The 24,437-nt window shown below is 46.7% G+C and overlaps 2 protein-coding genes across 11 annotated transcripts in view; one reads left to right on the top strand and one right to left on the bottom strand.

Annotated features, from left to right (window-relative positions):
- The window catches only part of HSD17B7 (hydroxysteroid 17-beta dehydrogenase 7), a 144,604-nt gene that overhangs the window by 87,274 nt on the left and 32,893 nt on the right, over positions 1-24,437 (bottom strand). For 4 of the 9 annotated variants that reach the window (XR_015721758.1, XR_006781834.2, XR_006781833.2 and 1 more), the window contains exon 9: positions 22,558-22,647. The exons of 3 other annotated variants lie outside the window; for them this stretch is intronic. The gene's annotated coding sequence lies outside the window, so the exon portion shown is untranslated. Of the gene's footprint in view, positions 1-15,752; positions 15,849-22,557; positions 22,648-24,437 lie in introns of all 9 variants that reach the window. 2 more of the 9 variants (XR_015721757.1, XR_015721770.1) reach the window with 1 other exon arrangement.
- Positions 249-7,283, top strand: CCDC190 (coiled-coil domain containing 190). Of its 2 annotated transcripts, XM_087855956.1 has the most exons (4): positions 249-518; positions 1,569-1,767; positions 6,233-6,353; positions 6,624-7,283. In XM_087855956.1, the coding sequence occupies exons 2-4, from the start codon at positions 1,572-1,574 to the stop codon at positions 7,117-7,119; spliced, it is 813 nt and encodes a 270-aa protein (XP_087712082.1). In that variant the 5' UTR covers positions 249-518; positions 1,569-1,571; the 3' UTR covers positions 7,120-7,283. The 2 variants fall into 2 exon arrangements, with proteins under 2 accessions (XP_087712082.1, XP_087712084.1); XM_087855958.1 differs by lacking the exon at positions 249-518 and having other exon boundaries at positions 1,567-1,767.

The following is a 24,437-nucleotide window of genomic DNA, read 5'->3' as shown; positions in this document are numbered from 1 at the left end:
CAGAAACCAAAACCAAGAAACAGGTGCCTTCTTTAGGGCCCTGACCTGATTTCCAAGAAGTTGGAATGAGCACGGTGGGTGGGGGGAGGGGTGGGTATGGCAAATGAGGTGGAAAAAGAGACGGGACTGGGGGGGGTGGGGAAGAAGAGAGACTGAGAACACAGTTAAACACGTCTTGCTTTCGTTCTTGGCTCCCATGGACACAGCCCAGAAGAAGCACTGTGGGCCCCACTAGCGGACGGCTGGAAGCTGGCAGGCTTCCTCAATTCACAGAGCTATTTAGAGCTCTGGGGTTGGTGCCCATGTCTAGGGAGCTAACATTCCTGCCCAGCGGAGGTGGCATGGGAGAGAGCTTTAAGTGTATTCGACACTCTCCCTCCCCCACGGCCTCTCCCTCTGCACTCCCCAACACCAAACTCCTACATTTCCTGAAGAAAAACAAGCTCATTCATCCAGATCAGCCTGACATAGCAAAAGACATGAGCAGCATTCTCATGGTGAGAACTCTGGGTTTGTAGGTAAGTGCTACTCCCCTGTCCTTTGGTTAAAGCTTAGTCTACACTTTAGACTATAAAGCAAGCTGTCTTAAAATGTCTTTTTTGGTCCTGACCTTATCCTCCCTTTCAACACTAAGCTTTTTCCTGCATTATTATCACCAAAGCTCCATCAAGAGCAATCCATTTATATCCTGGGCGCATACTGTGATCCTAGCTCTAAAATAAGTATCACGAAGAACTCAAAGAAGAGGAAGGTGTGTCCTGCCTATGCGTGTGATAGAGTTGCCAGGAGGAGGACGCCAGCGTGGGCTTGGCCATCGGGGTACCGGAAGTGTAGAGAGGACCAGAGCTCTGAGAAGATGGGTGAGGGTGTCCAACCCAACTGTTCTCACCAATGCTGCCCAGACTGCTGGTTTGGGATGCCTGCACTGTTTTGTGACCAGTAGGGTCCTACTCTTCAGACTTGATGTGGAATTATTAGCCTCTATAGTCACAAATTGGAAAGCCCCTTAGGGGTAGGAACTATGACTCAGTCACCACAACCCGCAGCACTTAGCATAGCACCTGGGGCAGTAGGCTACAGGCTGCGTGGACCCATTCATGTGTGAATCCCAGAGAATGGCTTGGCCCTAAGTCCCAGATCCTTTCCAAACCCTTGAGCAGGCTTTCTGGAAGCCTTGAAGGAATAGTGGAAGAGACTCTCTTATTGGGTGAATAATGCCTTATGTAAGTAAAGGGTTTCTATTTTTTTCCCAAAGAGTTGTTCGTATGCTTGATCCCTATGGCAATCTGATTGGGGTTATGTGAGGAGCCTAGCATTTATCACTATTTTATTGGCAAGGACACTGAGCCTCAGAGGAAAAATTTTCCCCTGCATCGTCTGCATCACTGTAGGAATTCATTAGTATAGGGCAAAATTTCCCAATAGTGTGCCTTCATCTGACTGGTAGCTGTCGCTTCAGAAACACAGAATTCAAACACTGACCTGACTAAAAGCCAGGGGTCAGGGGCCCCCCATCTTGCTCTATCAGGTTAGTCGTGCCTGACAGAATCTTGCATTATTGTCTCTAGACCATGAAGAGGATGGAGAGGCCCGTGGTCACGGGTCCGGTGTCTAAGCACTTCGACCTGGAGAGGAAGAGCGCCAGGCAGGCCGAAGCCAGACTCAGCCAAAGACTGCAGAGGCTGGAGCACATCTGTGTGTACCACATGAAGCTGCTGACCCGGGAGCAGAGGCAGCTCCAGAAAGAACTGCAGAGGTTACAACAAGGTGAGGCCTCCGGGGCAGGGAGCGGGCGGGGCGGCAAGCCACCACCTGAGTGAGGCCAGAGTGATACCCCCACCTCAGGACAAGGGCTCTTTCAGAGACCTGGCTACCAAGGAAGCAAGAACTTAACCTGACCTGGATTTTTAGGCGGCCTGCCCTCCTCCCTCCCTAGGTTACACGGTTCGCTGCAGCAGCTCATCAGCAAGCCTTTTGGAGCTCATACTTCTCAGGCTTCCAGTCACTTCTGTGTTTCAAACGAGCTCTCTCTTGCTTAAGTCCTTTGTTTCCTTCTTACCTTGTTTTTCATTCTGCTTTCCTGTCACTGTATCTGGGTTAATTTGGTTTCATGTCTATGCCTGGTCAACAACCATTGATCGAGCAACTGTTTAATGTGTCAGTCCCCTTAAGAAAGGGAAGTTAAAAAAAAAAAAAAAGATCCCCAGGATTAGCGACCACAGAGCAACATCCTCATGCTGATAGATGCCCTCTGACCACAGAGCAACATCCTCATGCTGATAGATGCCCTCCAACGGGGCTGGGCAAGGAGCACTGGGCCATTTTCAATGCTCGCCGATGAGACTGAGGCCCTTCCTGCCTTTTGTGCGACATGAACTTCTCAGCCACACTCCTTGTACTTTAATGTGTGTTCACACTAGAGCCTGCAGATTTTGCTCAGATTGGAAAATTTCAAACGAGTAATTGTGGTATATTGGTACTGTGTTTTCTTTGACTCTGTAAGTCAAAGGGCAAATATTTCTGTTGTTTAACGAAAGAGGCCTCTTTACCTGTAAGCCGTGTGCTCATATTCTTTATAACAATGTTCTTCCATAAAACCTCCTGTCTCCAAAGAATAACCCTTTCCAGATGTACACATCACTTAGAAGACTATCCAATAAACGGAGATAAGTAAGTAGTTAAGTAGCGATAACAAGAATAATGGAACTAACCTCAAAAGCTAGTTTCCAGTTAGTAGCTATGATCATCACAGGGCCAAGGACTACACAGTGCTGTCCAGAATCTCAGACCATCCAGAGCAGTCTACACTGGGAAAGAATTGGGAAAGAACCCCCCACCCCACCCCATTCAATGATCCCATTAAAACATGGCAGCTAAGAACACAGACTCTGGACCCAGACTGTCAGGATTGAAATCCTGACTCTCATTTACTAGCTGTGAGGCCTTGGGGGGCTTCCTGGACCTGCCTGTGCCTCACTTTCCTCCAGTGTAACACAGAAATGATGTTCCCCACCTCGTGAAGTTAGCTGAGGATTCAGCAAGCACTTGGGACAGTACCTAAGCACGAAAGAAGCGTTATGTGTTAGTCTTATCACTTAATCAATGGATTAATCGATCCATCAAGAAAAGATGGTTACAGGACTTAAACTTTTCTACTGCTTTGTTAAAAACTGCCATAGTTGTACAGTGTGCAGAAACGACATCCATCATTAAAATAATCTGATTTTGATATTACTTCAAAATTCAGCCTGAAAGGATCCACCCCAGCTCTGCAAAACTACAGCCCCTTCTCACTGAAGGCAGGTGCCGGAACTCGGAAGCTCTGAAAATGCTGGAGCATGTTCCGGAGGAAAGCCAGGTGTCACGATTCGACATAAACTTGTTTAGGTCTACACGGCTAATATGTGGACACAAGGATGAAGAGTGATGTCCAAAAAGCTGGCCTGGGAATCATTTCTAACCCACAGCTTTGGGTCTAAAAGAGAGCTCTGAGCAAGTGGCTGAACTTCTCTGTTTTCCATTTCCCTGTCTGTAATAAATGGTTAAAACAAATTAGAATGAGAGCTCACAGACTGGAAAAGAATGTTAAAAGCCATCTGGTTGAATCTCACTTCCATTCTCAAAAAGACACTGAAGACCCGATAGATACCTACTTGCATGGAGGGGGGCAGGGAAGGTATGCAAGAGGCCAGGCCGAGGTCGGTGGCTGTCCTGGCTGAGTAGATGTTTGCCTCAGTGACAGGTGGTGTGGGAAGAGTCTGGACCAGGAGGCAAAGAACTGATTCAGGGGCCTCTATCTCTACGTCCTTTAGAAAGTCATATTCTTTCTGAGCCTCAGACTTCTTGATAGTAAAATTAAGGGAAAGAGGAGAAAAAATAAGGAAAAGGGGAAGAAATAATATATATTAAGTCTCGGTATTTATCAGGCACTGTACTAGGCAATATTTTCCCATGATTCATTTACTGAAATTGCTACTGGGCTTCAGCTACATGCCAGTCGGGAGACTGTCTAACATGCGTGTTCCCAGTCCTCATCTGTGGAGATGTGGGTCAGCAGATTTGGAAGTAGGCTCAAAAACCTGCATTTTCAACTGAGCTGATACGCTGGCAGATTATTGTGGGACAGCTGTGCTGTGGACCAGACTGTTCAAAACACTTTTGTAGCTACTCCGATCGACGCAGGAATGTAAATATGAAAACACGTGGTCCCTCCAGATGCTCGCGTTTAAACTGGAAGGGAGCCGTACTTGTGAAAATTATGATAGAAAACGCTAATTGCTAAATTAGAGTTGTTTCCAAAGGAGGGCAGGAACATAAGAAGATCCCTGTCTCCCAAAGGGCCTCAGGTAAGATCTCCCAAAAGAGGCAGTGTGTATGCACAATCTTAGAGGAGAATGGCGGGGGGGGGGGTGCATTTTGTCATGAGGACACGTGGAACGAGGCCACTCCTGGCAGAAGGAACAGTATGCACGCGGTGCGCACACGAGCGTGGCTTGCTTCGAGTCCAGCACGGAGGAGGGTAAGGGGCGCGGAGAAGGTGAGGCACCGTGTGGAGGCGAAGTGGTGGGGGCGGTGTCTCTGATCATGAAGCATTTCATAGGTCTTGAAAAGAATTTAGATTTCACCCTATAGGGTCTGGGAGTGGGGGGACTGCGTGTTCACTCCGGCTGCAACGTTAAAGAGAATTCCCAAGTTCAGCCTTAAACTAGGGAACTGGCCATGTGACGACAAACGAGTATTTTGAGATATTTAGAAAGTAGAATTGTCAGAGCTTTGTGATTAATGATATATGTCCAGGGGGAAATAAAACCAGTGTCAAGAGTATACTGCCTGGCACGAAGGAGGCATTCAGACATCCTTGTTGAGCTGGGGAGTTGTATGCATGCAGCGATGTAGGCACAACGCCTCTGCAGGGGAACACGGGAGAAAGATCAAGTCCCAGAGGAAAGCGATGTTCATTTCCAAGCCTGTTGGCTCAATAGGTCGAAACTGCAGAATGGCCTGGCCGGGAGAAGTAGCTGCACATCTCCTGGTTTATAGGAAATAGATGAAGTTCTTACATGGATAAGATGCACGCACACACGCGCGCGCGCACACACACACACACACACACACACACTCAAGGAAATAACAGAGGAAGCAGGGCTCACAAAAGACTGTCTCTTGTCTTGACGACCTCGCAAAGAAGTGTTGAGATGAATCAGTATTAGGAGTGGAATGGGATTTCTAGTCCTCTTATCTGGTCATATTTCCTCTGCCTGGTGCCTGCTCGCCCCAGCGCAGATCCAGGGAACTCACTCCCAAACCAGCACAAGGCTTCCAACCCCAAGTGACCAATTCGGGAGGTGTCTTGAAAACCAGCTGGGTCCTCCAGCACGGCCATGACTACAAGATGCTGAAACATTTACTCAAAGAGTGAAAAACCCACTTCATTGTAGCCGGCAGTTACAACTCACGGTTGGGGCAAGTAGGAGAGCACATAATTGAGGTGAAGGAAACAATAGGGCACCATCTCTGGGTATCGCTCACGCCCAGTTATTTTGTCTTGAAAACACCAGGCTTGCCAAATAAAACATGCAAACAAAACCTCCCTGGGCCTCCAGCCAGTTTCAACCTCTGATCTCAGTGTTTCTTCATCCTTGTTAACATGTCCTAGCTCGACGCTGGGGAACTGCTGTCGGTTCTTCTGTCTTCATCCAGCATGCCAGATCGGCCTGCTGTGAATGTGGTCTGAGGGTGTTCACATGTTAGATCGCTGCCCAGAGAACCCGTTGCTGGTTCGGCCTCCCTTCCCTCCTCCTCTTACTAGGTTAGTTTGTAGGGTTTCCGTAAGGGAGAACCACTAACCGGGTGGCTTACTTACTGCCTCACAGTTCTGGAGGCTACGAGTCCAAGATCAAGGTGTCTGGATGGTTGCTTCCTTCTGAGGCTGTGAGGGAAGGACTTCTTCAGGCCTTTCTCAGAGTGTCGTTGGCTGTCTTTCCCCTATATCCCTTCACACTGTCCTCCCTCTATCTGTGTCTCTGCGTCCAAATTTCCCCTTTTGATAAGGACACCAGCCATGGATTAGGGCTTCTCCCTAATGACCTCCTCTTAACTTGGCCTATTTCTGTAAAGGCCCTACCTCCAAATCAGGTCACATTCTGAGGTGCTGTGGGGTTAGGACTGCAACATATGACACTCAGAGAAGACAGAATTCAGCCTATGACACTCATTCATTAACTCAAAGCAGATATTATCAAGAAAAAGCTCTCCTCTTATTTGGGGAATGGAATTCAGAAGAGACCAGATGTCTTTGTGCCCTTACCGCCAGGAGAACAGAAGCACGGAGTTCCACAGGCTAATAAAGTTAGGTAAGAAAATTCTTACTAAACTCATGGAGACGCCATTGAATCCCTCTCCCCAACTGACCTCCCTAAATCATCCTCTCCCTGCGAAAATGCTGCCTTTCCTCCTTAAGCAATGAAACACCTCCCCATATTGTGACCAACCCCTTCTCAGCCACTTCATGACCTCCGCTGATACCACACTGAAGGGGAACATGGTTGAACGACTGGGAAATTCAAAATAGGGGGCTTTTTGTTGTTTTTCAGAGATTTTCTTCTTTTTACCTCCTTCCCCAGAGCACTGGCCACCAATATGACCCAAGAAATATATAAAACCAAGTCCCAGATGCCTCCTTTCCATCATGCTGGCCTAAAGGACTCCGTGAAAAGCAAAGAACAGGCACTGTCTCAAAATTACAAAGCTTCCCATTTCAGAGCAGAGAAGCCACAAGCCCTACAGAAAGATTGTCTAAGCCCCCCAAAGGGCAAAGACTCCAACAAGGGCATCGCTATTCTGTGTCAAGATCAAGATGTCTCCGTCAACACCCTAGACCAAGGCCCTGGTTCCAGCCCAGCTGGTGAGAGTGGGAAAGCACACACTGATGAGACCAGATCAAAAGATGCCAGCCCAAAGCCAGACCCCAGTGCTGGGAGACAGGGTCCCCTGAGTCCCAGGGAATGCGCAGGAAATCTGAAAGACGAGCCCGTAACACCTACCTTCTCAGAGCTGTTTGTGAAGGTCAGAAACGCCCACTACCTCCGATCACACTCCACGGGTGAGTTTCCAAAATGATTTATCCCGCTTCTCTGTGGGCCTTTGCTCTGGGCCAGCCACTGGAGGACGCGACCATCGCCAAGGCAGCAGGGAGCATGGCCTCGGCGTGGGCCCCTGCTCCACGCACACCATCAAACCCCCCACTCCACGTACACCCCTGTCTTGTGAACTCGAAAAATAAACATTCGGCATGGTCCTCATCGTAACTGTGCTTGTGTCTTCATACATCAGACAGGCCCAGATCTGTCTGTGCTCCCTACTCCAATATTTTATCCCCTCTATCTCAAATGACAGGTCCCGAGTTGCCACAAAACTGTGCGTTTACAAATCTTCTAACCACACAGATTTTCTATTCTTATCATTGAGTCCAATACATTTTCCTTCTTCGATACAATAGACACGCTACTTTCATTGGCACAGCTCAACACAGTCAAGCAGAAAGCTGCTGTCGGGGGCCTTGGCTGCCTAACTCATTTCGTTCTAAAGGACAGTTGGAAGCCCTTATCTTCACAAGGCCTACTGAGCTCCAGGATGGAACGCAGCCAGTCAGCTTAACGTCATTCATTCCTACCTGGTCCCAACTGGGGATAAGTGTGCTCCTCAAAAGACACAGGGCAGTGTCCAGAGACAGTTTTGGTTGTCACAAGCCAGGTGAGGGGGTGAAAAGACCCCGACCTATATACCACCGCACTAAATCTTGGCAAAAGCCTCTGAAAGGTAGGAAATCAGTGAGATAGTCATCTCAGTTTTACAGAAAAGAAAACTGAGGCTCATGATAAGCAGAATGACCCTCTCCAGACCGGACTGTGAACGAGGAACAAAGGCCAGGCTCTTGCTTTCCTGCACTATCTTCTCTCTCCAAACGCTGGAGTGGGCGGGAGGGTGTGACACAATGTCCAGTGGCTTATGTCTTCATTTTCACTTTGAGATACTTTCTAACTCTCTAACTAAAAATCTTAAGCAACAACATTTAAAATGATGAAAAGGAAACATTCAGACTTCAATTTTGAGGGAACAAGACCTTTTTTGACTACATTCATCATTTCCTCAGAGATGTATTGAGGAGAATGTCCTCTCCGTTTACTCCCCGGGAAGGAAAAAGGGGCTTTCACCTTGCTACCCGAACCTATCAGGCGGGCAGGGAAGCCACGCCTCACCTTAGGCAGAGGCATCTGGGAACGCTGCAGTGGCCGCTCAGCCTCTCGCCCAGGGTCCCGAAGTTATGAGGCTGCTGAGAGTGACCCCAAAGGTTCCCACAACCCTCAGTGATCGGGTAAGGTGCTACCAGTAACTCCGGAACAACAGCCCCTCTGAGGGTGAAGGCAAGGTGGAGGGAGGGGAACCTGGAGGCCTTGGCCCCCACCCCAAGAACCCAGGACAGAGGAGCCTCCGTCCCAACCAAGCAGACGTCAACAGTCCTACGTCGCCAACAACAGCCCGTGTAGCAGCAACTACAGAGAAACAAAGGGAAGCCAGAGACGTGTGACCCCAGCCCTAGCCCAGCCCTGCGCAGGTGTTCGGACGAGGAGGGCAGAGGAGGGAGACGACGGGGAGGCCGGGGCTCAGGCTTGCGCAGAGCCCAAGCTACACCGGGGTGGGGAAGAAGGCCTTAAACTGGACAAGGACTCTAAGTAATAATACCTCATGTGGATGAAGAATGTCTACCAGAAATAAAAGTGGTAAAACAGAAGGGACTGGAAGGTGTTGGCTCGGACTGAGAGGGTGTTAAGCAAGGTTGGTCGCAGTTCCCAGGAGAGAAGCTCCCGCCCCATGGTTACACCTCACGGAGCTGGGATTTCTCAGTCGGATCTATAAGGAGCAGCATGGTGCTGAGAAACTTCCAGGATGAGGAATACAGGGGCTGATTATACATCCTTATCTCAGATGCGGATGTGGCCCACCTGAGATTTATAGGAGAAAAGGTTTTTTCCTAATTAGGTGTTCTATGAACTAGATGCCAGTTCTCCCACCTTCCCACCAGTGCTGCGAATGCGCTGCTGTTCTGGGTCCCAGTAGCCAGCACCACCGAGAAACTGGATGAAATTTAACGTCATTAGTTCAGTGACTTTGAATTGGTCTCGCTGAATTCCATTCAAGCTGTACCATGAAGCAGGGCAAGGAAGAAACCTTCCCGGTTAAAGGAAAACACAGACAATTACACTATAAAGACTCCAAACGCACTTAACACACATGTTGCTTGGAATCAAACCCAATACTAGCATGGAGCTTCTCAACTCAAAATCATTTCTAATAAAATATTATTCCAAAAGTGTGTGATAGAGAGAAAATGTATGCACGCTATATAGAAAGATATTTAATTATGCAATTCACTACTGGGAAGTTTGTGCACACTCTTGCTGAGGTCTGACCTGGAGGGAGCCACAGGAAGTGAGAAGCGGGTGCCTGTCTCCCTCGCAGCCTAAGCTCTAGCAACTAGGACGGTATGAGCAGAACAATGAACGATTGCAACAGTTATTTCAATATTATTGCATCAAAGATTAGGCAGAATTTTGTGTGTAAGACTATGTGTAAGAATTCATATTTGAATGCTATTTTTCCTAAAGAATTTCCCTTCCTTTTTTAGGGGGTCTGCACTCGCACAAACACGCACACACACACACTCTCCTAACCCAGTGCCCCATGGTCTCCGGTGCTGGTTCACCACAGGCGCTGCCACCAGCATCATCGCAGTGTTCGGCGTGCACGTGGGAGCTGACAATGTTCCAGGGAGCTTCAGGCTCAGTGTCAAATGGGAGATGTGAATGGTCACCCTAATATGTGTTTCACATTCTAGCAAATTTGGGAACATTCTTCAGCAGTACCTTCATTGAGGTCCATTTGGAAATGGAAGCAAAAATAGATATAACTTGGGTCTTGAAGGAAAAGGAGATTCATAAACTTTGGGTTAAAAAGGAAGGCATTTAACATATATAGGAAGAGAGTGAAAAGCTATGGATGGAAGGAGACCAGCAAGCGAGGGCTCCTCTAGGAATTACTGGCTACTTGAAGACATGTGATCTCATGGTCCCAACTCTGTCCCTTACCAAGCCAACTGGGACCCTCATAAGTGGACAAGCTGACAGATCTGAGCTTTGCTGCCCCCATTGCGCCTGTCCTTGGGCAGAGGCTAGCTGCTGGTGGTCAGGACCCAAGAAGAAGCAAGCCCCTTACAAGCCCCTAAAATCAAAACTCTCATAATTATCTGAGCAACTATAAGACAATTTTTTCTTCTATTATAACACTGATTCTCAACAGACATTCCTTTAGTATAGGAAACAAGCAATAATTGTCCATCCATATCCTATACTTTTGCCTCAGAGCCAGCCCAGCAGGGTTGTAAATAATTTACACTCAGGAGAACACGCTTTCTGAAATCTGACTCAGAGTGATCGGAATCCCTAGGTTGAAGAGTTCCATGACTCACCCCTACTTCACTGTTAAATCCTAATTATCATGAAAAAGAAAATACACAAGCCTGTGTTTGGTAACATAGAAATAACCGTCTTGTTTATACTGGTCATCTTGGAGTTTTTCCACAGGATACTGGAGTGGGTAAAGGCTTTGGACATGAACCAGCTCAGGTCCAGTCCAGAGGTATGAAATGATTTTTTCAAAACAAACAGAAAATGAAAATACTTGCTTTCAGTAAATTTCCCACCAGTGACTTTGATCTAGAGTTGAAAGTCTGTTCACTCTTTGTGAACCAATGACCTTCCCTAGTGGGGAAGACGGTAGGTTTGAGCGTGTAACCTTGAGAGCCAGGAGTTGGTTATTAGACGACTGTGATTTCCCAGAGGGTATTCCCGCAGATGCTGCAAAGTGCTACAGGAAAAAAGGACTCTGGGTTAAACTAAGTCTGGGGACACACAGATGACCAACAGACACATGAGAAAATGCTTCACATCACTTGGCAGCAGGGAAATACAAATCAAAACCACAATGAGATACCGCCCCACACCAGTCAGAATGGCTAAAATTAACAAGTCAGGAAACGACAGATGTTGGCAAGGATGCAGAGAAAGGGGAACCTTCTTACACTGCTGGCGGGAATGCAAGCTGGTACAGCCACTCTGGAAAACAGTATGGAGGTTCCCCAAGAAGTTGAAAACAGAGCTACCCTACCACCCAGCAATTGCACTACTGGGTATTTACCCCAAAGATACAAATGTAGTGATCCAAAGGGGCACCTGCACCCCAACGTTTATAGCAGCAATGTCTACAATAGCCAAACTCTGGAAAGAGCCCAGACATCCATCTACAGATGAATGAATGAATGAATGAATGAATGAATGAATAAATAAATATACATATATATATATATATATAGAGAGAGAGAGAGAGAGAGAATACTACTCAGCCATCAAAAAGAATGAAATCTTGCCATTTGCAAGGACGTGGCTAGAACTAGAGAGTATTATCGTAAGTGAAACTAGTCAGTAAGATAAAGACAAATACCATGTGATTTCACTCCTATCTGGAATTTAAGAAACAAAACAGATGAACATAGGGGAAAGGAAGAAAAAATAAGATGAAAACAGAGAAGGAGGCAAACCATAAGAGACTCTTAACTCTAGGAAACAAACTGAGGGTTGCTGGAGGGGAGGTGAGTGGGGGGATGGGGTAACTGGGTGATGGGCATTAAGGAGGGCACTTGATGTAATGAGCGCTGGGTGTTGTATGCAGCTGATGAATCATAAATTCTACTCCTGAAACTAATAATACAATACATGTTAACTAAATTGAACTTAATAAAAAAAAATGTTTGGGGAAACATGGGTTAAACAATGAAAACAAATCTCTCTCCTGGGGACTTTCTAAACCTTTAATATGCTAAGTTTATGATGAATGTCTGGGGAGAAGTTATGTCATGCTGAATTCCCCTAAATAATATGACCATGACATTTTCGTGCATAAATCATCTTCAGAGACTACAATAATCCACTAATCACACCCTAGAAACATTGTCTCGTAATAAAAACTAGATTAGGAGAGGGTTTTTTTTCTCATGTAGTTCAAATAGTCAGCAAAGATCTTACAAATTCCGGATGGCAATAGCAGGACTGACACTTTTCACAGAGAATATTTTCCTCATTTTCCTTTTAGGTGTTCCCACATGCACATACACACACACACACACACACACACACACACACACAGACATGTGACAATAGCCTCACTCAAAAATTTTCTTAGGGTAAAATGACAAAACTGGTAAGAAGGTGAGGTAATGTTTGTGGCTGTTGCAGCCACTTTATATAGGTTACATATGTTCGGAGGTAATCTTTGCTTCATTTCACAGATGAGAAATCTGAATTCAGAAGTCCCGCTGGATCCTACACAGGCCATAAACACAGAGCTGGGATCCAGCCTTCTCTGTCTACCTCCAAAGCCCCTGCTCTCCCCACATCACACCACCTTGCTTACTTCCATCCGAAGGCTCAACAACAACAGAAATTGCTAACACCAAGCACTGGGCGAGGGGCTCCCACACAGGCCCTCATCTCAAGGAGTCTGCTGTTGAGGGGAATAAAGAGACCCAAAGATGAATTCAATTAAAATTGACATTGTAGGGGCCTTGGTTTTGGCTCAGGTCATCGGATCAAGCCCCACATCAGGCTCCATGCTCAGCATGGCGTCTGCTTAAGTTTCTCTCTCCCTCTCCCTCTGCTCCTCCCCGCCTCTCTCTAAAATAAATAAATAAATCTTAAAAAAAAAACAAAATAAAATAAATGGCTGTCTATTCTCTAACACCTACTCTACCCCAAATGATCAAATAAAACCAGCCATGGTAATTCCATTCTGCCTGCCAGGAACTCATTCAGGAAAGGGCATGTGCTCAGCTGTTGACGATCAGACATGAGGAGAAGTCAACCGAGGGCTCTGGGCCAGGTCTTCCCATTCCCAGGAAGTCAACACAGAGAAAATTGTTGTGCTCATCTTTTAGACACTGTCATATCTGCCCGTGATTCCCTGACCTGTAGCCATCCTGCTGCAGACTGAGGAGGAAGCCCAGGCAATAACGAGCCGTAGGCAGAGCGGGAGAAGAAGGTAGAGGGCAGATCATTAGAAGCTTTATGTTTTGGGGACCATATAATTTACATCCAACCTGGAGCACTTCTGAGAATGAGAAGGGAGGCTACGAATATATAAGCTGAGTTAACAGGAACAAAATGGACAGATCTTCTTACATCCCATGCTAAGGAGCGTGGCCTTGCCTGGGTCTGGCCACTTCATGACTTTGAGGGAAAGAAACGTTGTAGCCCCGTCGGCAGCCTAGATACACCTTTCTGGCCGCAATGGCGAGAAGAGGTTCATGGGACAGGATGAGAATTGGGACAAAACTGGAGGTCCATATAAGAGAGGTTGAAGGACTGGATGAGCACAGGCCGTAGAGATGAAGAGAATGAAAAATGTTTAGGAGGAAAAGAGGAGAGCCAGGTGGTTGAGTAGATGTGAAGGGAGAAGGTAAGATGGCACTGAGATGGACTCCAGTTCCTGGCTTGGACATCTACATGAAAGATGGCGTCACCTCCCAGGACTGGGCCACATGAGGGGTACAGTCCTCACCTCTCCCTGGGAAAAGCCCAGGTGGCCAACCTCTAAAGCCCGGGGGAGGCTGAGCATAGCTGGACCCGCTGACTAGGCTTGTGAATGAGGCGGCATCTTGATGGGAATCGTAGGAAGGAAATTAGAGGTGGGGGAATTGTTTATTCTGGCAAAGATGAAGAAAGAAAGAAAAATTCGAGGGAACAGAATCCATTAGTGGCTCACCTAATGGCCATCAACAAGAAAAGATTGAGGGCAACATATTGTAATGTGTCTGTGGCCCAGGAGACATCGAGGAGACAAAACCTTGCCCCGTGCCTGGATTTTAGATCACACCCATGCTGTGGCTCCAGTCCAATCATTCTCTTTCTCCCAAGAATCAATCTCTCTCCCTCATTCTCTCTCCTTGTGATCTGTTTTAATACAACTAGGGGGCCCGACATTTATGAAGCATGCCAGCACCCGGCCAAGATAACAGATGCAATGTTGTGGCTGCTGGCCAGGGGACGAAACACCCACTGCCCTATTGCTCGAGAACTCGGTAATTCATTCGTCTAACAAATATCCCTCCTGAGCACCGTGATGCAGTAGGTGCGTCCTTCCGTTACAAAAGAAGAGGAAGCGAGGCCTCCGTTCGTGCCTGCGAATCGAATCCGATAAACACACCTGATAGGCTGATGTTTGTCCGGAAAACACGCCCCTCTCTCTCTCCTCCCAATTTCCCTTCCAAATCGATGACCTCACCGCATACTTCACAAGAGCCAAACGAGCAAAAAATGAAGAAGCTAACTGACGTAAGCCTTGAGTGGGACCACAGAAAAACAACACACAGTTTTTGCAGGCTAGCAATGACTTTTTCTTAGTATAGGACTTTTTTTTTTTTTTTTTTTTGCAAAAGACCTCCTGAGTCTAAGAAGACCTTCCCTCTTTCTCTACACCACCTTTGGGGCCTTCAGAACAACAGCGTCTAGTGCAAACTACGAGAGCTGGCGGAGCTCAAAGTCCAAGCAGCTCTAGGACAACCTCGAAAGTAGTTCACCTCTTAAAAAAAAAAAAAAAAAAGTAGTTCACCTCTTAGGGGAAAAGGACTTTCAGCTAATCAGAGCTCTCCTTATTTGGCCGTTCATTCAACGTGTATTTATTGTCTACTCTATTAAAGTTCCTGTCCCAGGTGCTGGGAACGCAGAAACCATGCATATGTAACCCTCTCTCTGGGAGCATTTACTCTGGCAGGGGAGCCAAACAATAAGAAAATGATTATTCCATTAATTTTCTAATTGTGTGAGTGCTAACACATTACAGGTGCTAAGAAAGTCTACAACAGGGTGCCTGACCTCGTCTGGAGAGACAGGGAAGGCTTCTTTGAGGGCCAATGGGTAAGCTGAGACCTGATGGGAAAGGGGAAGTCAGCAAGGTGAAAGGCGGGGGGAGAGCGGACAGGTGAGTGTCTAGAAAGAAAATGAAACCTGAGCAAAGGTCTTTAGATAAGAAGAAGCATGGGGCTCGGGGCTCCTGAAGGAGGAAGAGTGTGGCTGGAGCTTAGAGAGAGGAGGTGGAGAAAGGGCTGGAAAGGCTTGTAGAAGAGGCAGGGGCCTCGCTCCTAAAAGTTTTCAGTTAAACAATGTTCACATAACTTACAGCGGACCCTTGACAACACAGGTTTGAACTGCGTGGGTCGCCTTATAAGGGGATTTTCTTCAAAATACATTGCAAATGGATTTTCTCTTCCTGATGATTTGCTTAACGTTTTCTATTCTCTAGCTTATTTTACTGTAAGAATACAGTATATAATACATTTAACATACCAAATATGTGTCAGTCAACTGTTTCAGTTATGGGTAGGGCTTTCGGTCAACAGTAGGCTATCGGTAGTTACGTATTTGGGGAGTCAAAGCTATACACGGATTTTCGACTGCTCAGGGGAAGGTGGGGGTTAGTCGATGTGTTGTTTGTTCAAGGCTCAGCTGTACTTTGGGGGGTTGATATCATCGCTTCAAAGGCCTGCAGTAGTGCTGGGATGTTGGCGAGCGGACTGGGAGACTCCCACTTTTGCTGGAACAGGCACAACAAAAGAAGAAATAGGAATGTGTGTGACTCATACCTACCCAAGCCGAGGGAGTTGTGGCACTGTTCGCTGACATTGAACAACCTTACAAGTCCTTTATTCTTACATTTGTTATTTCTCCGGGGATTGCATGTACCTGGAAAGTAAGCCAGAGGAAGGAAATGGGACAGACTGCTGAGCACTGTCCTTGCGGACTATTTAAATGAAACAAAGTCCCATTACAGCTGTCTCCTTCCCTCAGGCTTATGGAGTTTAACTCAGCACGCCCTGTGTCAACACAAGATACAAATCCCTAATCTCCTGAGACTTGAAAATGGGTTGGTAAGACATGGATCTAAACAGACTCCTCAACCATAACTAATTCAACATGTGTTCTAGACGTCGTTTGGCATAGAATTATTATTCATCTAGTTTTCCTAATAAAACTGGAAACCAGACACATCCAAACCCGGGTTAGACAACTAATAAAGGGCTAAGCCTTATGCTTACCAGAGCGTCTCGTCCTTTCCAAATTACCGAAGAGGACAGCAAACTGCATCTCTCACACAAGCTCAAACACTGATGTGAGCGCAGACATACATATGCGCAAGCATGTACGTTTATACATATGGAAATAGGCACATGAATATTCATCACCATATTTCATCTGACCCGGGATGCCATATTTTATGACACGCACCATTATTTTCTAGTAAGAAAGAAAAACATGCTGCCAATTAAACTGACATGCTGTTGACTGGAAGATGCAGCACAATTTCAAAGAAGTTGAAATATGAAAATGGAAATTTTAGAACTGAAGAAACAAGGTCTATCTGAGTGTGTATATTGTGTGCGTGACACACACCTACTTTTTCTCATGTCTGTCACCTGCAAAAACCAAACATCATGTTAGAACCTGATGAGGGCTTGGGCGATAGTCTCCTGTTGCCCGGGTCATAAGAAATCAGGAAAAGATCACATTAGCTAAACATTTAGAGTATGCTGAAATCCCTTAATTCCTGCTGAAGTCCCACGCGACAGCATGAAGCCTTTCCAGACTGATCTCCCTTCCCATCACCGCTAGAACACCTGCCCTTGTACTCCACGATCCGAAGCTCGATACAGAAAGTCTGGTTTTCACCTGTCACCATTTCTGTATTTCAGTGTTGTTTCAGGATAAAGGTCCCTGCAGTGTGTGTGGGACGGGGAGGGGTCACTGGGGAACTCCTTTTCTATCTACCACCCCCCACCCCCACCCCACCTTAGCAAGCACAGCCGTAAATACCCATGCTCTTGACTTACTCTCCCACTGCTCTAAAATGCAAAATGTGTGTGCTCCCAGTAGGATGCTGATGAGTATTCCTGGCGATTTTCAAAAGGGGAGAAAGCCTCATAAAAATCAATGTAAGATTTCTCCCTCAGACTATATATTCGCCTTTTACTAAACCCTCTACTTTGTTTTACTCCAGCCAACAATTATAAAGTACTAGCTAGGAGCAGGCACTACTGAGCTGGTGTGGAAATGCAAAGAGAGGCGCTATGGCTCACTAGCCCTGTGCTGGATGAGGACCTGGGGCTGCTCCCAGAGAGCCTGCGGCAGGGGGACAGACACACAACGTGCAATTAGGATGCACCGTGATCTTCTCCCATGATGCAAGACAGGCTTGGCAAATAGGTTCTTTTCACGTGGACCATAGTAACAGCTGCTCTTAGGTGACGGTGTTAGGAAGGATTCTGAGGTCCTTGTGCTTATTAATGCATCTGTGCCACTGGAAGGTGTTCCTGCGAAGGAATTCACAAAAAGCACAGCTGAGCAAAGAGTGATAAGTCGCTCACTAACAACTTGCAATATTTGGGTAGTTTAGCCAGGGTCATAAAGGCCTAACTTTTATTTAATCATTTTGTGGTTGAACCATGTATGTTAACTGTAGATTTCTAGAAAGTACAAAAATGTGATGGGGCACGGGGAGGGCTAAAGTACATATACACAGTCCTGCCAGTAAGAGCCAACACTGTTAATGTGTTAGCATGTTTCTTTCCAATTGCTTTTTCTAAGCATTATCAGAAAGGAGAAGCATTACAACAAGAATAAAACAGAGAAGCCTTTTACCTTTTGGTTTCTGTTAAAGGACAGACAACAGTTCCTGAAGTGTAACCACAGGTCATTCTTAACCCAAGATGCTCCCAAAAAAGGGATCTGCGCTTAGATGCATGTGGGATACACCTGTGTCCTGGGGTCGGGGAGGGACCCACGGTAACACAGTATTAGCATAAAAAAGATCTTGGGAAGTTCCACAGTAAACAAACTCCTATGGAAAATTTCCCTTTTTCTTACTTTCTGTCTTCCTCCCTTCCTCCCACCCTCTTCCTCACTTCCCTCTCCCCTCTCCTTCCTTTCTTCCCTGCTTACTTGCTTTTATTACCAACTAGTGTCTTGCAGCAGAATCACATCCTACAGAACACACTTGGGAAATAGTTTCTCCGTTGATGGTCCCATACCCCCACATTTATAGGCTTCCCAGAGCCAGGCAGCCAACGTGAGAGAAGCAGGCCTGTCTCCTACGACGGGGAGTGCTAAAATGCTTGCAGGCACCTGGAACACTGCCTCAGAAAATCCCGTGCCCCCTGCCCTGCCGAACAAGTATGTCAGATAAAAACCCTGCCAGGAAGCACCCACTGGAATTGGTAGGATAAAGTCAAAGTGAAGAACCAATAAACTTGGAAAACTCTTAAAACTTTCGATTTACATAACGCTCTGCTTTCTTCCTTTCCCAATGCTGAAACGCATCTTCTATGATCCAAAGTGAATGCCTTTTTACAATTAAGACACACTTATTGGCCCACAGTATGATAGGCACCAGCAGCATGGACATGAAAGGAGGCAGAATTCTAGATGTCAGGTTGGCCATCACGGCCTCTGGGCAAACTGCAGGGGAGACAGGCCCTGAGGACACAGAGAGAGGTCCCGGGAGCATCTGGAGTCCTCAGATATCAAGTAAGTTGTTAGCATCTGCAAGATACCATCCTAAGTAAATGTTCCCTTAATTTTCTGTGAAAATGGAACTCTGGTTTAACGACCTTGTACTGTGTGTCCACTGTATGAAAAGAGACTGGAATATGAATGAAAATCTGTACCCCCCCAGAAACTTCTAGAATAAAAACATTGGCAGCTATCCTCTGCCTTTACCTACGAAATGGCTGGGGGATGGGCAGTGTTCCCAGAGGAATGGCCACCACCTCCAGCTTGAGGTAGGAACTTCCAGCCCCGGAGAGCCTCACACAGAGAGGCCTTGCCTGGGTCCCCTCACTCCAGGAAGTTCTGCCCCTGTCATGAACATCTCGGTCTGCACAGAATCTATGCTGGCTTTTACTTATTTTATTTCCTATAAAGATCTTCGGGGATTGTTACCCACGGCAGAACTGCTTTGCTATCTGCTTTGCTATTTTATCCGGTTTAATTTTTGGTGATTTATTTTAACTACAGATAATTTCTCTTAAAAATATATTTACTACATGCAATCTTAATTTTAATTTATGTTAAATCTTAATTTTAAACAATTAGGATAATCATGTTATAGACTAATGTTATAGGATTCTACATAATTACGTTATATAGTAACTCTCATTTGTAACCTTATAATAATTATTTTCAGTAACAAATTATTTTCATCTTAATTCTTTTCATCTTAATTTTATACATTTAAGCGAGGACCAGAAAATGCCAATGTGTGGGAGTTAACCCATGTTTGGCCTATGCCCCAAATAAAAGAGGCCCACTGCCTCTCTTCCCCTAGTCAGCAGGACAGAAAGGAGTCTGTTATCCCTTATCGCACAACTCCTTTCAAGCTCCTTATGTGGTTAAGAAGCTCATAATATGCTCTGGGGAAGGTCAGGTAAATAGCCTTAGACTCAACATCACGGCTCTTGGCAACTCATTATTTATTTATTATTTATTTATTTTAATAAACACTAATATAGCAGTAGCTACTGTATGCCAGATACTGTTCTAAGCATTTTATAAATATTGACCCAGAACTTCCCCTGAAAAGAGTAATGAGTCCTATCTCAAGGAGAGCCCAGAAGAGCTGAGAGGGCTGTGTTTCTTATTTTTAGAGCTAACGCACAAAGTCCCTAGATGAGGGAATCCCAGAACTAACAATCGGGGTCTCCAACACATCAATCATTATTAGATGAAAAAGAACGAAGCAGGAAGTCACAGCCTAGTTGGGCCCCTCGTTATAATTTAATTACACTCACTGTTCTGACCCCTTCCAGAACTTTCTGGGAGCAAAAGTTTCGCTGGTGAACCTAGAGAAAACACCAAGAAGCAGTAGTTGGTGCTAGAACAATGGTTCTTGACGTGTGATCCAGGAAATTTGCTCAGAGAGCCCCTGAGGTGAAAACTATTTCCGTAGGAATGCATTATGGCCTTTCCCACTCTTTTCTCTCACATGTGTATATCCAGAGTTTCCAAGCTCCGTGACGTGGGGCCCCATGACATTGCTCAGAAGTTTCTAGACCTCTGGCCACCTCCATTGGCCCTCCTCGCGGAAGGAGGGGCGACTCTTAGGTGAGATTAAGCAAAGGGAACGAGCAGGTGCACTCAGCTCTTTCAGAGCCGGCTTGCCCACAAGCGGCATAGATTCTTCTCTTTCCTGCCCACATACATAAGGCAGGCTCTGCCACCAGAGGGAAGGCTGAAGACCTGCGTCCACGCAGGGTGATCTCAGTTCGCAGGGAAAGGACTCGGAAAACCTACTTTTAGCCTCAGGTCCAGTTTGGTCAGAAATAAAGTTAATCTGGGAATCCCTGTGTGCCTGTTACTCAGACAGTGTGTGAACTGGAAGGGGAGGTGAGCAATGGCTTATTTATGCCTCAGACCCCAAGGTGTGCCCTCAGGTAAGTAGAGTCCTCTCTGTGCCTTAGTCAGCTGCTCTGGAATAGGGAGCTATTCGTAAGCTGCCTTGTAGGCTTATGAGCTTCTTACAGATAGAGAGTCCAGTACAGTGCCTTCGCAGATAACTATTGCTTTATTACCGTTCACGAGACAAGTGAGATGCCCTGGAGAGCTTCAGAATGCCCAAGAATGAGCTACATGTAAGTAGAGAGCCATGAACTCCTAGTCACTGCTCCAGAATGTTCCTTCATGCCAACTAGCCACACTTGGATTCTACCTTGTCCTCATAGCAAGTCTGCTCAAGTGGCTGTAATGTACTCTTGGAAACTAAGGCGATTATCGGGTGGTCAGTCTCATAATCAGGAATTCAACAGTAATAAGGAGACCCTTTCCCTGCCATTTCCATATCACTGAACAGGCCGCACCTGCTGGTCTAAGTCCTTATAGAAAGCCACACTCAGTCAGCAGTGTGTGTGGAAGAGCCGTAAGGCTCCTTTGTGGCCTTTGCTGTCGGGAGGTCAAGACTGAAGTGAGATGTCAAGGCACCACAGGGTGATGTCCAGATGAGTTGAGATGGATGGTCAGGTGACGGAGGACATGATAAGGTGATACAGTGATTAGTAATAAGATACACACATTTGGCCTTCGTCCCCCATTCCTGGCACAGAGCTCCTAACATCCTCGGAATTTCCTAAGTGAAAGGCAAGAAGAAAGAACAGAATCTAGAGAGAGAAAGAGCCATGGCTGTAGCTACAGCTAGAAGAGGGTCCCTGGTTGGAGCGGTGGCCTTCAGTAACACAGAGCCTCTTCCCAACTTTGGCCCAGCAGGGAGGGACCCAGGAAGGAAATACTCCAACTTTCCTTTCCTCCATCTTGCCATCTCTACCTCTTCCTTCCAATGGCTAAAACCAACTGGAAACCAGATGCGGGTGGTCGATTGTTGGTAATGACAATGTGTCCAGCCACACAGCAGAGTGGATCCAGAGGTGCATACAAACCACAAGGGCTAAGGAGTGTGTCCCAGAGAACCCCAACATTTAGATTACACCCACTGTAATCTGGATGTCCAGGGGAAAAGGAGCTTGAGAAGGAACAACTGGCAAGGGAGGAGGACAATCAGGAAGCCATGGGAGAACGTGTTTCAATAAGGTAGAAGTGACCACGGTGTCAGTTGTTGCTGATGGCTCAGTAAAGGTGGAGACATTCCAAGTAGCAGTGAAGGTCTTTGCCGTGATGCTAAGAGCTGTTCTGGCACAGGGGTGAGAGCGAAAGTCTGACTGAAGTGGATTTAAGAGAGAAAGGGAAGAGGAGCTTTGAAGATAGACATTCAGGACAGGTCTTCTGAGTTTTGCTACCGACCTGAGCAGAACAGTGGCGCAGTCCGTGGCTTGGGGCAATGGTGGCGGGGATCCGGTGGCGGCCGAATCGGGCTTGATTCCACGGCGCGTTCCCTGAACCCCCCGCGGGGGTGCGCTGGGCGGCCGGGTGGCAGCCGCCTGGGGTGCAGCCCGCAGGTGCCTCCGGTGGGGCCCGCAGGGAGGGGCTCACCTGCTCGCCCTGTGACCCAGACCCCCCTCCTCATCGGCGTGGCGGGCACGAAGAGCGAGCACGCAGCGGCAGGCCCACACCATTACTCCATTGTAATAGCTTTTTGTTTGACTCATTTTTGTAAAGAAGGAAGACCCTGACACATTCATTCATTCATTCCAGGTATGACTAATTTCCTATTCCATCCTGAAAAACAATCCAATTTTTGTAGCATCCTGGAGACTTTGAATCCTATTAAAACCTCCATGCCTAGCAGCATTTCTCATAATAGAAATTTTCCTTCCATAATATGCAATGCCGATTTCTACCTATTCATCCTCTTCCAAGTCTCCTTATGTTTTGCCACCACTACTTCATACTTCAAGGACAAAACTAGGCAGAACAGTCACGCCAGTGAGTACATCTAGAATACTGAAGTTACCTTGAGAAGAGGCCAGAGAAAAATGCTTTCGTGTCGGCGGAAGATTAAGCGGGGTTCCAGCATTTAGTTATACGTCGTGTAATCTCCAAGCTGTAAGTGAAACACCAACGTGGTATTGTTAGATGTGACTAGATAGACAAGATCAGTGCCCTCCCAAACCAGGGGAAAGCACTGTCCTCCTCAAAAGACGGCCAAAGGGGGCGACGCCCAGGATCGTCAGGTTCAACAGTCTACCTTCCATCCAGAGATATTTGTGATTTCTTTTTTCTTTTCTTTTTCTTTTTTTATTTATTTGACAGAGAGAAAGACAGCCAGCGAGAGAGGGAACACAAGCAGGGGGAGTGGGAGAGGAAGAAGCAGGCTCCCAGCAGAGCAGGGAGCCCAATGCGGGGCTCGATCCCAGGACCCTGGGATCAGGCCCTGAGCCGAAGGCAGACGCTTAACGACTGAGCCAGCCAGGCGCCCCACATTTGCGATTTCTTGTTGAAGGGACCTCTCCTGAAGGGAAGACCCTTGAGGACTTCCGATCAATCTTGATGTTACCTCACACTTGCTCCCTTCCTCAGCCACGTGAGCCGCCAGGCCTCCTCACCACAACCTTGCCCAGGACTCACCCCCTCCACTCCCGCTGGAACTTTTACACCCTCACTTCGGGATGGTGTCAGGTAGGGGCATTTTTCTCAGGTTCAAAAATCTGAGTTTGACCATTTGGGCTCCAATCAGGAACCCAAGGAGAGATTTTTGTTAAAGCCTCAAAAATCCCTAAAAGGGAGGCAGGAGCCCAAGCTCTAGTAAGCTTCCTCAGGATACCTGCAACAAAGGGCAGTCTTCCCGTTCCATTTCTCCACGGAGTGTATCCTGAGGCAAGTTCTCCTCTTGCGCGAGTTGTGCAACCGAGAACTGGGAGCTGGGAACCAAGGGCGATTAAAGCCATCAGGAGCAGGGGTTAAAGACAGCAGCCTCATGAACCACTGGATCTACTTTTTATTCTCTCAAGCAGTTTTTGAGTCCTTCAGGGACAAGTATGGTATCATAACTAAGTATAATCACAGTTAGGAGGGAACAACCTATATTTTCTGCGTGGCTGTCTGAATGAATTCATTTTCAGTCAATAGAAGCAAACAGCTTATGTTAAGAAGAGGAGCTCAGTGTAATTAAGTGTGTACTTGGCTTTGTGATACTCTCTTTTCCTTGAACCCACTGGAATTTTCCAAGGAAGAATGAAAGAAATACAAAATAGGGACCAGGAAGGAGATGCTAGGAAGAGTGGGTGCCCAAGGATACAGGCGTCCAGAGGGTGCAAACAGGACTGTGTGTTTAAACAACAGCCATGACTTATGAAATATATCTTCCCCCTCTCGCTCCCACGCGGTGACAATGTTTAAACATGCTCTAACACATGCTATGAAACATACCCTTCGGCAGCTTTGTGAGCCCCGACTCCAACACCCTTTTTCCGCATTCATTCACAGACACACACAAAGACACACAGGGATAAACTGCACATATTATGCTGTCATGAGAAAAGTTTTATTTTTTAGTGTAGGAGTTAGGAGGACAGCATCTGCAACTAGACTGGCTGGGGTTTGAACCCTGACTCTATTGCTTACTAGCTCTGGACCTGCGGCAAGCTACTCTTTGCCTCATGTGTAAAGTGAGGACCATGACGGTGCCTGCCCCAGAGCATTAAAATCACAAGAAAAATATACATCGCACATTTAGAGCAGTACCCAGTACCTGGTTAGTGTTATTTGTTTAACACAGCGTTGTAATAAGACTCTCTGGGAGCTTCTGTGCATGGTTTGGGCGGGCTGGGGGGAAGGCAGAGTGACAGGAGTTGGGGGGTCGGGAAGGAAGGGCGAGGATTCACTGGGGGTGGC

This window comes from Ursus americanus, chromosome 2 (assembly GCF_024610735.1).
Source record: "Ursus americanus isolate L20-20 chromosome 2, mUrsAme1.1.p, whole genome shotgun sequence".
NCBI classification, from domain to species: Eukaryota; Metazoa; Chordata; class Mammalia; order Carnivora; family Ursidae; genus Ursus; species Ursus americanus.
Note: the sequence above shows the minus strand (reverse complement) of the source record. Positions and strands in the feature narration are given on the sequence as shown.

Bases quoted from the DNA above. Each gene is read 5' to 3' on its own strand.
- CCDC190 (XM_087855956.1), top strand. From the start codon at position 1,572: ATGAAGAGGATGGAGAGGCCCGTGGTCACGGGTCCGGTGTCTAAGCAC. The intron at 1,768-6,232 runs GTGAGGCCTCCG...AACTCAAAGCAG, and splicing joins ACTGCAGAGGTTACAACAAG to ATATTATCAAGAAAAAGCTC. The intron at 6,354-6,623 runs GTAAGAAAATTC...CTCCTTCCCCAG, and splicing joins CCACAGGCTAATAAAGTTAG to AGCACTGGCCACCAATATGA.